We start from the raw sequence: 14,424 nt of genomic DNA, 5'->3' as shown, positions 1-14,424 counted from the left end.
AGGAGGAAGTGCTTCAGGGAACGTTGCGCTGCACTTTCTAAATTCTTTTTTCTGCAAATAAGAGAATGGGGATTGCCTGGGCAGCAGAACTCATGGACTCTAACCACCATCCCAAAGATAGGCCATAGGAACATAAATCGACAGAGACTAAGCACTGACAATGAATGCAAGCTCCCAGGTGCCAACTAGTTTGTATGGAGTCAGCAACTAAATTGTGCCTTCAAAACCAAATCTCAACTGTACTGCCCAAGGCAGGCTGATTGAAATTAGCTCCGCCATCTAACTAATACTGGTGGACTCAATTCAGGCTGCCATCTTAGAAGGGGGGGGGAAGTCTCATTTGAGTCAACAGGATTTACTTCTCAGTAGACATTTACAACACTGCGCTGTTAAGAATTTATTTTCCAAGCTCCTGCTGCCATTGCATTAGTACATTTATAAATTCATTATTTACAAGACAGTTGAAATCTGGCATCAGTGAGTTCTGTTAAAAATAACAATGTCAAAAGAGCACAGGTGCTTAAAGAATAGGTTTATTAACAATATTTTCACAAACAAACATCTAAAGAAAAAATCAGAAATCTCTAAAACTTAAAATTTGTTCTCATTGGCAAAATATCCCTGAAGGAAAAAAAGAGCAAAAAGGGGAAGGTGAGGGGAGAAAAATGTTTTATAGCCTTGGACTTTTGGAAAGAAATTCTAATTTCTAAGTTTGGTTTTAGTGCTACTTAATGCTTATTACACACACCCAACCCTCTGCAGAAGAGGAAATGGAGAATAACTGATTTTTCCTTTGTATACAGAACAGCAACTGAACTTTTTTTCATAAGCATCCCCTTGTCTGAACCTGACAAGACAGCACAGTTTATTACCACCATATAAATATGCAAGCTCAGCCAAATTATTCTGGAATACAAACAGAATTCAGTCCCACCCTTCTCCAAAAGGAAGCACACCGTGGAAGTACAAGAATTGTCAGCATGCATTTTTGATGGTTATTTTTGTACTCCATGGAACGTGACTTCACCTCCAAAAGGGGGGAATTCCTTTTATATTTCGATTAAAATGTACTCAAACATTTTATAACATTAATATTTATTGCTTTATATGAATACTGTATTGAAAGCCCAAGCATTCAGTTTACACACAAATTATACAATTATATACCGTTTCACAATGGCAGTGAGCACTCTTTACAATCTACAAAAATCTACTTTACAGAAATTTAAAAATTCTAAATATCAAAAAGGTACAGTTGAAGAAACAGGTATAAATTTGGCAGCCAGTAAATGAGACTGGAGGTTGCGTCTTGAATGTTTTTACACATTTGGTGCCGGGGGCGGAGGGGGGAGGGGAGACAATATGAAGAATTTAAAGCAGTCATTGTGCTTTGAGCTGGCTTTGGAAAAGAAAGGGTTAACACTGGCTGTCAAAGTAACATGTTTAAAAATATTTAGTGCACTTTCAAAATGATGTACAAATTATGGTAGTTTTCCTATGTACGCCTACAAACGCTAGTCAGCCGTTCACCTCAGGTACATAACTAGGGGAATAGTCTTGAAAATGTTGCAGTCTCTTATACCAGTCTGATCTGCCTACTTTGAAAAAGCCATCTGAGAAAGGCCAGAAAAAAATGCTCCAGTTCAGAGATACTGTCTTCCTCAGGCTTGCAAACATTCCCCCCACAGAAAGCTGAAACTGAAGGCTGTCCTCAACACATTTTCTCAGAATTAAAACTTTTATTCAGGCACCTCAGAAACGTACACAAGTGTTTTGCTAGAGCATTTCTGTTGGAATGTATTTAAACCCGGTACTTTCAACGGCTTTCGGATCTTCAGGATTCCAGGCGGGCCAAATTTTATTTGGTTTATTCAGAGGTGAAAATGTTGCCTTCTGTGAAATGAGCTCAATTATTTCCATTAAAAACAACAACACCATACATCGTAAGAGTGCGATAATAGGTTCTCTTTAGATTAGCATGTTTTCAAGTATTGTGTGTCAGGTGTGTAGCTTTTTAAAAAAGTACACAATGCAGTCAAATGAAAACCTGAAAACCAAAAAGAAGCCTACAATTCACATGTTGAATGTTGAAACTCTAACCAAAGAAGAGGAAAAATAATTGCTATAGCATTATTATTACTTGGAGGGGGGGGGAGGGGGAAGAAGAGACAGATGGGACAAAAGCTTCCTTGCATACAGATAGCTAAGCATGGTAATCTCCAAAAAGTTGTCAAAATTATAATTACCTTCCAGTTTAAAAACTTTTAATTCTAAATAAAAAAACTATACACAGACCACTGATTTGACCATACTGAAATTTCAGCGGTAAAGCAGGACCTGAAAGGAGCTGGTATTTCACAGTTCTTAATTAGTACAGCTCTTCAGGATTTAATTCATTGACAAGTTAAATTTACAGCCTGCTTTTGTTGTAAAACTAAAGGTCCACTTTTATTACATAAAATTATTTATACAGTGTAAAACCAGAGCCTTATGGAAAATACTGCCTCTAAGTGTATTTAAATATTAATCCTGTTCCATAGGTTCTTCTGCAGCTTCTGTGGCTTCGTCGCTGTTTTCCATAGGGGTCTCTGCCGCCATTTCAGGAGTTTCACTGGCATACAAGCCCAATTCTTCCGTTTCACTGCAGCCAGCTCTGCTACTGACAGACTCACTGCTTTCACTGTCTTCAGAAGGCAAGTCCTTCTCTGCTTGAGTCTCGTCAGATTCCTCCATTTGATTATTCTCCTCAGAAACGTCTTCTTTCACAGTTAAGGATGTGTTATTGTCTTTATCTTGATCTTTTCTTTCCGGAATAATCTCTCTGGGCGTCATGAGGGATTCTGGAATAGGGTTAGAATTCAGCGTTAAGTATCGAGAGTTCAAGTTCAACCCAAGCGATATACAGCGGTGCCCCGCAAGACGAATGCCTCGCAAGACGAAAAACTCGCTAGACGAAAGGGTTTTGCGGTTTTTGAGCTGCTTCGCAAGACAAATTTCCCTATGGGCTTGCTTTGCAAGACGAAAACGTCTTGCATTTTTTGCAAGTTTGTTTCCTTTTTCTTAACACCGTTAATACAGTTGCGACTTGACTTCGAGGAGCAACTCATAGAACGTGGTGTGGTAGCCTTTTTTGAGGTTTTTGGTAATTTTTGAAGCTTTTCCAAAACTTTTCCGACACCGTGCTTCGCAAGACGAAAAATTCGCTAGACGAAAAAACTCGCGGAATGAATTAATTTCGTCTTGCGAGGCACCACTGTATACTTGTTATACCCAGGAATATTTCCTTATTTTCCTTCACCAAAGTAGCGACTGTGTGCAGTACACACACAATAAAGCTCTCTCCTCCCTATCCATGCATATGCATCCATTGTCATCATCTCTGCCGTAAAGGAACCAATTAGCACAGCGACCGTTTTAGGTACATCTGTGTGCGACCACAACTGCGAGCATTGGGCCGAACCCAGAAGTGACCCAGAAACATCACAAAAAGGGGCAGAACAGGGTGGGGGCAGAACAGGGTGTCTGCAAGCTTTTTCAAATACCATATTTTTTGCTCTAAGAGACTCACTTTTTCCCTCCTAAAAAGTAAGGGGAAATGTGTGTGCATCTTATGGAGCGAATGCAGGCTGCACAGCTACCCCAGAAGCCAGAACAGCAAGAGGGACTGCTGCTTTCACTGCGCAGCGATGCCTCTTGCTGTTCTGGCTTCTGAGATTCAGAATTTTTTTTCTTCTTGTTTTCCTCCTCCAAAAACTAGGTGCGTCTTGTGGTCTGGTGCGTCTTACAGAGCGAAAAATACGGTATATGCGATTTCACTTAAACATGTGGTGCCTCGGAACGTAACCCCTGCGTAAATTGTGAGTTTCCTGCAGCACACATACACACACTGAGTCGCTCAACCAGAGATAGGTCGTGGTATCTTGTAGCCTGAGCAAGCAAATTCTACACTGCCCCTCAGTGATAGAACTATAATAAAGGGAGTCCTTGACAATTTGCTGTGATTTAATAGCAGCTTGTCAACTGAGGTGGTTCACTTCACCTGGCCCAATGGTAAAGTCAGTTCTGAACCTACCCAACAGGGGAAAGGAGAGGCAAGAATTAATCTGTTGCAGCTGCACTGTGACGTAAGGCCAAGATGGGGAAAATCTCCATCAGGGTGACCAAGTAGCAAACCATACCTGGGTGAACTCAGGGTTTGTGGGAATACTACTGGAGGCGCATATTCCCAAACCTAATCTACAAACATACCTTCAAATTTGTGTGCTGGCATGAGCTGAGCTACCTGTAATTTTGGATAAGTTACTGAATGCAACAGATTCTGCACAGAGTTTAAGGGGCAGTCTCTATGAATACTGGTTTCTCCACTACCACACATAACATATGTACAATAGCCTAGCAACAAGACCAACATTAAGATCCTCTCATTCCTTCACTTCTTCCCCACAGTTAGGTATTTAATTCAATGTTAAGCATCTTCAAATGTTAGAGTGATGGAGTTTCTAAGAGATGCAAAATTTAAAAGCTGAATTCAAGCCATATTCCTAAATACAAAGAAACTTCCCTATACAAAATAGTGATATTCAATTAGCGATATACCTTCCTCCTCTTCCTCTTCTTCTTTACAATGCTGCCTCTCACAAACGGTTTCTTTCTCTTTCTCTTGAGATGCAGAGGGCGTCTCGGTCTCTTCTACCATCGCTGAACAAACTTCGCTGGAGCCACTTTGGTTGGAGGTCCCTTCAGCTTCCTCCTCTTTGTCAAATTTCAGTCTTTTTACCTCGCGCCCCTCAACTTCGGCCGGATCTTCTTCAGGGTGTTTATTTTTCACAGAACTGCTTAGGACCCTTTCGGGTTCAGATGCCGACGTTTCACTGAAAGACAAAGAATTGATGTGGACAAAAATCTTCATATCTCCTATCAACAGGCAGGCAGAGGCATGTGGCTTTTACAGAACTAGTCTCCTTGGGTCGTTTCAATATCTGCTACTCTGCTCAAATGTGTGTTTATTACAATTTATAAAGGATGAAAGCAAGATTGTGGTGTCTCATCTGCATAGTTTGAGTTCTATGACAGGACTATCTACCAATAAAACTCTGCTAGGGATCTCAATAGTTAAGGTTATTAGTTCTTCAGTTAACACTTTATAAATTTCCTCACTATCCTCAGACGTAATCTAGTAACCGTACTGATGTTCGTGGTATCTAGTGATTTACAGAACAGGTTCAACTTTAGGGATAGCCCATGTCCACAAGAAATCTTTGCGTGTATACAGAGTACATCCAGTTCAGAGCACAAGCATGTCAAGAGTTCGAAAGAAAGTAAACATACAGCTTGACTGAAGGTGGATTGAAAGTTATAAACCTGTCTATGGGAAACACAAAAACCAACCAAATACTCCTCTTACAAACCTGCTGATTTTCTCTTCTGCTTGTGGGAGACCTGAATCTTTATTTTCTGGGCTGTCTGGTAAACCGTTCGTTGTCATTGGAGGTGACAAAGAAACATTTGGTCGATTGATGGGTCGGGGTGTTCCAGGACCATTTATATTGGATCTGCAAAAGCAGGGAAATTTTACATCTTAGTAAACAAATTGCTACTGAATCCCAAGACATGTTGGATCTGTGGTTCAAGACAAGGAGGTTCTTTTGCTTCATACTATTTTTGACAGAACGATAGCTACATGCTTGTATCTGGACTGTTTTGAATATGATCACATAATGAAGCAGGGAGAATCTAAAAGTATAATCTTAAGTACAGCTATTCAGAAGTAAGTTCCATTGCACTGCATGGGACTTCCACCTAATGAGCGAGTATAGATTGCAGCATGGATCTCTTAATTTCAGGAAACAATGGAAATGTTTTAGAAAATGTCTGGAGTGCCAAACATACTACAGTGGTACCTTGTTTTGAGTCCAGGATCCATTCCGGAGCCCCGGACACTTGGCGAAAGGGACGCTCGACAAAGTGCCGCACTGCGCACACACGCAGAGCGGTTTGTGCTTCTGCGCATGCACGAGTAGCAAACCCGGAAGTAACCCGTTCCGGTACTTCTAGGTTCGCCGAAATGGACGCTTCAGACGCGGCAGATGTTCGCAGAGGTATTGCTGTATTATTAGATGAAGCCACTTCCCATTCTTTTAACTTTTATATTATTATTCTGAAATCTAAAAATTTTCTCCCTGACTCATCTTGTCTAATTGCATTTAAATTTTCATCATTTTTTTCAACATGTCAAACCATTTTTTGGAGTTTTACATTTCTTTCAATCTAAGAGACTCTAAATAAGCTATAAAAGGAATAGGACACCAATAGCCCTTGCAATGAATAAACCTGGTCCTTCACAGAGGTTACCTTGGAATGACAGGATAAAGGACTGATCAAAAAAGATCAGAAGATTTTATTTTTCAGAGTACTTGTTTTCCTTAAGCACTTTCTCTTACCTCTCAGAATAGCTTGGCGAGTTTCCAGGAAACATCACACCATTCATCCTGTTTAAACTATTGGAATTGTTTTTCCTACAATAAATGAAAGTGTTGTTAAGTCTTGCGAACTGCTTGTGGAATGCTTCTAACCAAGATGATTTTAAAAACAAAAAACAAAAAAACCTCCAGAGTTTCAGAACTCTCTTCATTCCTTATGTTAACACACACATATCAAAACAGTGTAATTATTTGCCAACCAGTATTTTTACATTTTGAATGTCTGTCCTCTCCAAGTTATGTGCTTTTGGGCCTCAAAATGCTCCCTTCCACGAGACAAAAGATGAAACGCATGCAAATATGCAAGCAGCTCCATGTGGCAAGTCGTCCCATTTGCAATAAAAACAAAACTGCCAGTATCATAATACCATTATACCAATCTATGGTGAGACCATATTCAGACTACTGTGTAAAGTTCTGGTTGCCTCAACTCCACCCCCCCCCCAAAGAAGAGCATTGTGGAGTTGGAAAAAGTTCAGAAAAGGGGCAACCAAAATTACAAAGGGGTAGAGCGACTCCCCTATGAAGAAAGATTGCAGTGTTTGGGACTTTTTGGTCTTTTTTTTAGAAAAGGTGAGTAAGAGGCAACATGATAGTTTATAAAATTGTCCATGGCACACATGGAGAAAGTCGAGAAAAGGTTTTCTCCCCATCTCATAACACTGGAACTCATGGACATCCCATGAAGCTGACTGCTGGAAGATTCAGGGAAGATAAAAGAAAGCATTTCTTTATGCAGTGCCTAGTCAAACTACGGAAAACAAGGTCACACTTACTCTGAAGATGGATATACACAACTGACAACCATGACATTCTGTAAGACAAAAAAAGACAAGAGGCCAGGATTTTTAGACAAAGGAAAGTATTTCTGGCTTTCATCCTTGCTATGGAGTGATCGTGCCTTTTGCAACATACACTTCTTCAAGAAATGAACACCAGAGCCCCATGTGAGGTCCTGAACAACATCTTTTAAATAAAGTCTTTCGAGGAAAAAGTCTTCAGTAATATTGGAAAGTCAAAACAGAATTTACAAACCATGAAGACAGTTCAAATTAGAAACTTGCAGGCAAAAATCTGGCTAGTTTCTTCAAACATGTAAGCAACGTTCATCTTCCACCCTACACTACTGGCACAATGGGTCAGTGCGCCTGGTTACTAACCAGAAGGTTGGTGGTTCTGGCCCACCCAGGGAAGAGGAAGTAGCTGGGGAAACCCCAAGTGAAGAAGGCTCAGAGACAGGAGATTGGTGGTGGGACGACAAAAAGGGGGAAGACTGGGAGGAGGTGTCAGAAACTGAGGAAGTAACAGGGCTTAGTGAGCGGGAACAGTCTGTGGTAGGGAGTAGTCCAGGATCAGAATCAGAAGCTGAAACAGGAGAGGAAGGAGGTCAAGAGGCAGAGGCGAGGGTGTCTCCTGCTGCGACAAGCTCCCCTCCCCGCTGGTCTCCCAGAACCAGGAGAGGCATGAAGAGGGCAGAGAAGATAGCTGCATGCGGGCACAGTCTCATATTGCTTGAGAGAAACCCTGGAGAGGAGGGGACAGGCAACTGTGGGGAGGTGGGGACCTTCAGTATGAGTAACTGCTTCATGGGGGCAAGACCTGCTGGAGATGAGTTGCTGTGCTCATTAGACCTAACACTCCAGGGCAGATCTTGCTTTTGCTAAGGAAGTGTTATAATTTTTTGCTGGCTTGCTCCTGGGAGTCACATGCTACCTCCTCCATACCACTTTGTACATGAGAATATTGAACATGAATGAACCACAAAGTAGAAGGCAAATAATGCCGAACTCTAAACAATGGCTAAAGACAACCACTCATTTGGGGTAAAATTATTGTTGACCATAACACAGCCATCCTGAGGATATTTGTTAAATGGTACAACTGCAATTTTGGCCATAAGACGACATTACCTTTTCTACTCCTCTGAGAAATTTGTCTGTTCCTGTGTAATTCCTCCTTGGATCTGTCAGAAGTTCACAGAGTCGCTGAATAGTAAAGGGGATACTAGAACAAAATACAAACTAGTTAAATTTTATTTTTAATTAATGGAGAAGGAACAACCCTGATAATTTTGTCCACTGTATATCACTTTGCACTTATCTGAGTGGTTAACTACACATGAATTCAACACTTTCCCATTTAGTACCTCTAGGAGTGTGCTAGGCTTTATGGACAATAGATGGCACTGTAGCACCACAAACTCATTTGCTGGCCAATGAATTCACTTCAGAATTCCTCAGGATGCTCAAGGTAATCAGAAACGGTTCACATGATCAGGAGTTATGTACCAGTAAGCATTATTTGGGTGCCTCCATCATAAATTAGATAACGTCCTCATCACCTGCTTCTTCTGAAAGATTGTTCAAAATTTTAGTGGGAAAAGGGTAAGGCCTAAAAATCTCATATACACCTCACACTAAATAAATGTGAAAAGCAGCCCAGGGTTTTCATTAGGGTTTTTTAAAAAAACAAACAAATAATAATAAGCTAACAGTGTAAACTTCAAGGCACAAATGGTACCATAAAGAACGATATAAAGGACAGACTACTGGTTTCAAACAAGATCTTCCACCACACAGGTACAGTGGTGCCCCGCAAGACGAATGCCTCGCAAGACGGAAAACTCGCTAGACGAAAGGGTTTTCCGTTTTTGCGTTGCTTCGCTAGACGAATTTCCCTATGGGCTTGCTTCGCAAGACGAAAAAGTCTTGCGAGTCTTGCCATTTTTTTTCGCTTCCTCCCCCTTTTTCTAAGCCGCTAATAGCCTTTTAGCCGCTAAGCCTTTAATAGCCGCTAAACCGCTAATAGCACTAATCCGCTAAGCCGCTAATAGGGTTGCTTCGCAAGACGAAAAAACCGCTAGACGAAGAGACTCGCGGAACGGATTATTTTCGTCTTGCGAGGCACCACTGTATTTGGTTTGTTTGTTTGTTTTTGAAAAACATGTGCAAAGATATCTGAGCCTAATAACCCCACCACATAAAATACCCAAAAAAACCTTGCTCTATGAGGCTAATGGAAATTGAATCCCCCACACACACTTTCTACTTTGAGATTAACATTTTTAAAAGAAGGTCAGCAATAATATGTAATGAGAGCTGGATGAAGCCAGGTTAAAAAAAGAACATGACAAAGGTTTATATACTAGTGCCAACACAATTCTCAAATTATTAGACCCTGAAGAGAATGGTACTACACAGGGCAGAGTCACTGGATCCAAAAATCTTCGCAATTTTCTTATATTGCAAGTGGTGTTTATACAGTGGTACCTTGGTTCTCAAACTTAATCAATTCCAGGAGTCTGTTCGACTCCCGAAACTGTTCGAAAACAAAGGTGCAGCTTCCGATTGGCTGCAGGAGCTTCCTGCACTCAATTGGAAGCTGTGCAAGCTGCATTGGACATTCGACATCCGAAAAACGTTTGCAAACTGGAACACTCACTTCTGGGTTTGCAGCACTCGGCAGCTGATTTGTTCAACAACTAAGCCGTTTGCAAACCAAGGTACCACTTTAGTTCTAAAGACAGCACAAAATTCCTCCAAAGTTTAATAGGGAAAATGGAATTTGGGTCTATCAAAACTGCTAATTTCTTTTGGACTCCTAAGTGTCATAAGATGTCAGCAGACTGCAATCTGAATGTCATAGTTCTTTGAAAGTGTAAGCCATATTGCTTAAAACTGAGGAGAAAGAATTACTTGGCAATCAGCTATTTGCAGCCTGAATAAAAGCAAGAAAAAATTGTTACATTTGTCTAATGCCTACCACACCAAATCACTCAAAGCATGTTTCTCTCTCTCTCCATATAAATCTCAAATGTAGAAGAACTGAATAACTTGTGTCCAATTATTAATGTATGTGGCACAGTACAACTCCCAAAATCCTAATGTAAATATTATTTTTTATGAGTTTACATTTCTGGAAGGGTTGCAAAAAGGATGTCAGCGCCTTTCATGAAAAACCTAGAAAAACTTAGCCCTATAATATTTATTTTAAACTCTACACTGTTAGCTGCACAGTTCCAAATGCTCTGAATTTTATAATTCTTCTAGGCTATGTTTTATAGAATCTTATTCCCTCTGCTGGTTAAAATTTCTGAATTTCAAGATCAAAGAATACTTTAGAAAATAACACGAGTTTTTCTTAACCACTGTTTCATGTCTTATGGCAAGACAGTCCAATTTTGAACAATAAAAGGCTCATGCATTTCTGAGTTTGCGCATTATAGGATGCCTTAAGATCCATTCTTCTATTAAATAAGGGCAGATAATAATTCCAGTACTGAGCTAAGCCAGTGGGATCCCAATTAGAATTTGCAATAAAATATTTTGGTATTTGGATTTGCTGAGCCAGGAAGCTGCAATATTAATTGGATATGATGGTGTTCTTGGTGGACAGAATTCAATGCTAGTATGGTCGAATAAATTTAATACTGATGAAGGATTTCTAAATCAGAGAATAGGTTGAGAAGCTCAGTTTTAACTTGGCTTCAACTGCCACAAACATCTGAACACCTCAAGCAAACAAATACTATTCAAGGAGATGCTTAATATATTGCTACAAATGACTGGTATAGAGACAACAACTCTGGCTCCAAGATACAGTCGTACCTCGGATCTCAAATGCCTTGGCTTCCAAACAAATCGGCTCCCGAACAATCGAAACCCGGAAGTGAGTGTTCCAATTTTTGGAAGCCAAACATCCGGCACAGCTTCCCAGGCTTCCAACCAGAAGCTGTGCTTTGGTTTCCAAACGTTTTGGAAGCCAACGGACTCCCAGAACAGATTAAGTTCAACAACCAAGGTACCACTGTAACTGCACTAACAACTGGGAGCCAATACTGGAAACCTGCTCTTTCCTCACAAAACATTCTCCACCCCCACCCCTTAACCATGTTTATGCTGCTCACTGATACCAACATTAGTCTGGGTTTCATTTAACCAGAGAAGCCCATTTATTTCAATAGAAGTCCACAGACTTCAATAGGTCTACTCTGGGGTTGACTAACCATTATCACCCCATTGTTTGAGGTTGGAGGAGGTTAGAGGACATCCTGCTTAACCTTAATTGTGCCTAGTAGTATCAAAAACTGCTTAACCACAGCTAAGGGCAAGAGACTCGCAGTCCAGGGGCTGTCTCCTTATTTCTTAACCACACTTAACATGAAGTCAGCATTCTGTCCGCACCAGCCCACTGTACCTGAACATGCAAGCCTTAAAAACAGGCACAAAATCATTAAAAGAGCAGCAGCTCGCTGGTAGAGCACCCACTTTGCCTAGCAAGGTCTCAGGTTCAATCTGCAGTATGATTCTGATAATACCAAACTTGAAAGTTGATCCCCATAGGGGGCAGCTTCATATTCCTGCATTGCAGGGGGTTGGACTAGATGATGCTCAGGGTCCTTTCCAGCTCTACAATTCTATGATTCTATGACTGTGAAGTTCCCCAGTCAGCACAGGCCACATTGAGCTTGACTGACTCAGTATAATGTAGCTTCCTGCATTTGTTCCTATGAACTAAAACCAAGTGAATTTCAGAAGCTATGTTCATAGTCTGAGCTGTAGTGGAAAAGAACACAGAGCTTTCTGACCTGCAATACTAACTAGAAGAATTAGTAGCTTAGATTCCTATTCTGTCCTCACTGCAGGTTCACATGGAACTTAGTCATCTAGCAAGTTATTTAAAAGCTATCATGCAAATTAGAAGGCGCAACCTTTGAAGAGCCTGATATGAACTGAAAGAATGTAAGCAAGTGATTTTTGCATGAGGACAATTCAGAAAGCTTACCACAATGGTTTGAACTTTGCCAAGAAACATTTATTTATAGAAATTATTCATTTTGCTGAACATATGGCAGAAAATTACTACAATATGAAGGACAGAAACAGAATGTCTAAGTTTGATAATAAATCATGCGGTCTGAACAACAAGTGAGGTTTGATCTAAGATTGCATACCCATTAAAGCCAGTGACTATTTTCAGAATACGTTCTTTCATCTCCTCAAAGGGAATATACTCCACGTTGGGGTTAGGAGGGCCTCTTGGCTCAGGAGCAGAAGTTCTGAAGTCATCCATCACTTTCTCCAATTTGAAAATAAAATAGCCTTTGAACTGCGACCATTGGATCCTAAAAAAAGAAACACACACAGCTTACTTAACAGCACACAAAAAACCACATGCTAACCATATTTATATTAAAGCAATAAAGCATGCACAGCACAGTTAGCTTTAAAAATACCTGCAGGCAAAACAAGACAAACAGAGAGAGAGAAAGAGAGAGAAAATCACATGATCAGGTATCTGAGCCATTTATTCAATCCTGTGTAGGTAGGGCTAGGTTCTAAACTATGGATTGTTAGATCTGAACCTGGGTAGAGTGGTGAGTATAGCTGCCTTCCAAGCAGTGATTAAATAAAAAGTATTTTCTGTTATACCTGAGCCATAATACCAAATTTAAATCACTGACAAACAGGGCAGGTTTCGTCATTATGCCCCCAAAACCAGAACTATTACATGAAGATGCAAGTGATAGTAAAGGGTAGTGGTATTAAATTTTGCTAAGAGAAATAAGGTCAAACATCAGATGAAAACAAGGCTCAAATAAGACTTGAAAGCAGGGATGCCTCAATCCTGAACGCAAATGCATTCATCATTTAGCACACAAAGAGGGGGATACAAGTCAAAGGGCACTTTCTGCTTTCTAATAAAACTCTTGTCCACCACTCACTTCCCCCCAGTCAAGCTTGGTTTACTCCAGATATTCAAATGACAATACACAAAGTTGTTTGACCTTTCATGTGGTTCCTCCATTCAGGCATTACCAGAGTAGTTTAGGAGCAGGTTCAGAGAAGCAGCTCCTTTGTTGTTCCAGTGATGCATGAATTTTATCCAGCTGAAGACCAGTTGGTATGCAGAGGGGCATGACTGTCCTTACTCTCAGTGGAAAGAAGAGCTGAACGAGGGATTAATGTATTCTCTCACTGAAAACCACTTTGAATTCTCATAAGGGATATAAATCTCCAGTATCACACTTGCAACTGGCAGCTAATCTAGACACCAGTTGTAGAATTATGTCACAGAAAATCTACTTCCCTGTGCCTGGAACAGCCCAAATTAAGATTTCTGTTGACTTTCAACCATAATGCACGCAAGTATCCTCAAATAATTGTGCCTGCTAGCCCAGCACAAAGCATATTCTCTAACATATGAGAAAACATGGAAGGTTTATTGTCTCTATTTTATCACGTTCAAGCTAACTAAACCAACTAAAGCACACAGTACTTACAAAGAGAGGGGGGGAATCACCTGACTAGATATGAGTCATTTATTCTTGTGTAGGTAGAGCTAGCTTTTAAATTATGGATGGCTAAATCAGAACCCATGTCTCAATTCACTTCCAGGGTCTTTCCATCTAGCATATCCCCACCAACACCCAACTTAAGTATATCCTCCTATTAGGTAGTTCATCCACTTTTACTTGAGCAGGCCAACCCACAGGCAAAGAGCTCTTTGAGGTTCTCTTTCCACCTCTGCTGCTCACTGCCACTTGGTGTGTCTGCCTCATACACAGAAGTGAGCATCTGAGATGCATAATAAGGGCAGGCACTGACACCTGTTCACTCTATGGCTAAGAAGAGATAAAAGACAATGAAGGCCAGATAAAAACAAGAGGTTGTGTTCAGCTAACCTTTACTCAGAATAGGACCGTTTAAATTAATGACCATGGCTAACCTAGATCTAGTAATATCAATGGGTCTTCTCCGAGAAAAAGTTAGTTGACTCATTCAAGAGTAAGATGCAAATGTTTTAGAACATGGTTTGAAAACCTGTGATCCTCCAACTCCCACAAACCCTAGCAAGTATGGCCAATGCTACACAGGTGGTGGGAACTGAAATCCAACATCTTCAGGGCCACAGGTTAAGTCATACCTATTACAGAACTTTTAAT

At 40.6% G+C, this 14,424-nt stretch overlaps 1 protein-coding gene across 1 annotated transcript in view; it reads right to left on the bottom strand.

Moving 5' to 3' along the window:
- Positions 1 to 1,335: 1,335 nt before the first annotated feature.
- PPP4R2 (protein phosphatase 4 regulatory subunit 2) overlaps positions 1,336 to 14,424 on the bottom strand; it is a 32,394-nt gene continuing 19,305 nt past the window's right edge. Inside the window, exons 3-9 of the mRNA XM_081184286.1 lie at positions 12,433 to 12,603; positions 8,390 to 8,483; positions 7,256 to 7,293; positions 6,441 to 6,515; positions 5,409 to 5,552; positions 4,597 to 4,871; positions 1,336 to 2,840 (exon numbers count right to left, since the gene is read on the bottom strand). Coding sequence (XP_081040412.1) covers positions 2,524 to 2,840; positions 4,597 to 4,871; positions 5,409 to 5,552; positions 6,441 to 6,515; positions 7,256 to 7,293; positions 8,390 to 8,483; positions 12,433 to 12,603 — 1,114 coding nt within the window. The 3' untranslated portion in view covers positions 1,336 to 2,523. The remainder of the gene's footprint in view (positions 2,841 to 4,596; positions 4,872 to 5,408; positions 5,553 to 6,440; positions 6,516 to 7,255; positions 7,294 to 8,389; positions 8,484 to 12,432; positions 12,604 to 14,424) is intronic.

Source organism: Podarcis bocagei (genome assembly GCF_964188305.1).
Source record: "Podarcis bocagei genome assembly, chromosome: 2".
Classification (NCBI taxonomy): domain Eukaryota; kingdom Metazoa; phylum Chordata; class Lepidosauria; order Squamata; family Lacertidae; genus Podarcis; species Podarcis bocagei.
Note: the sequence above shows the minus strand (reverse complement) of the source record. Positions and strands in the feature narration are given on the sequence as shown.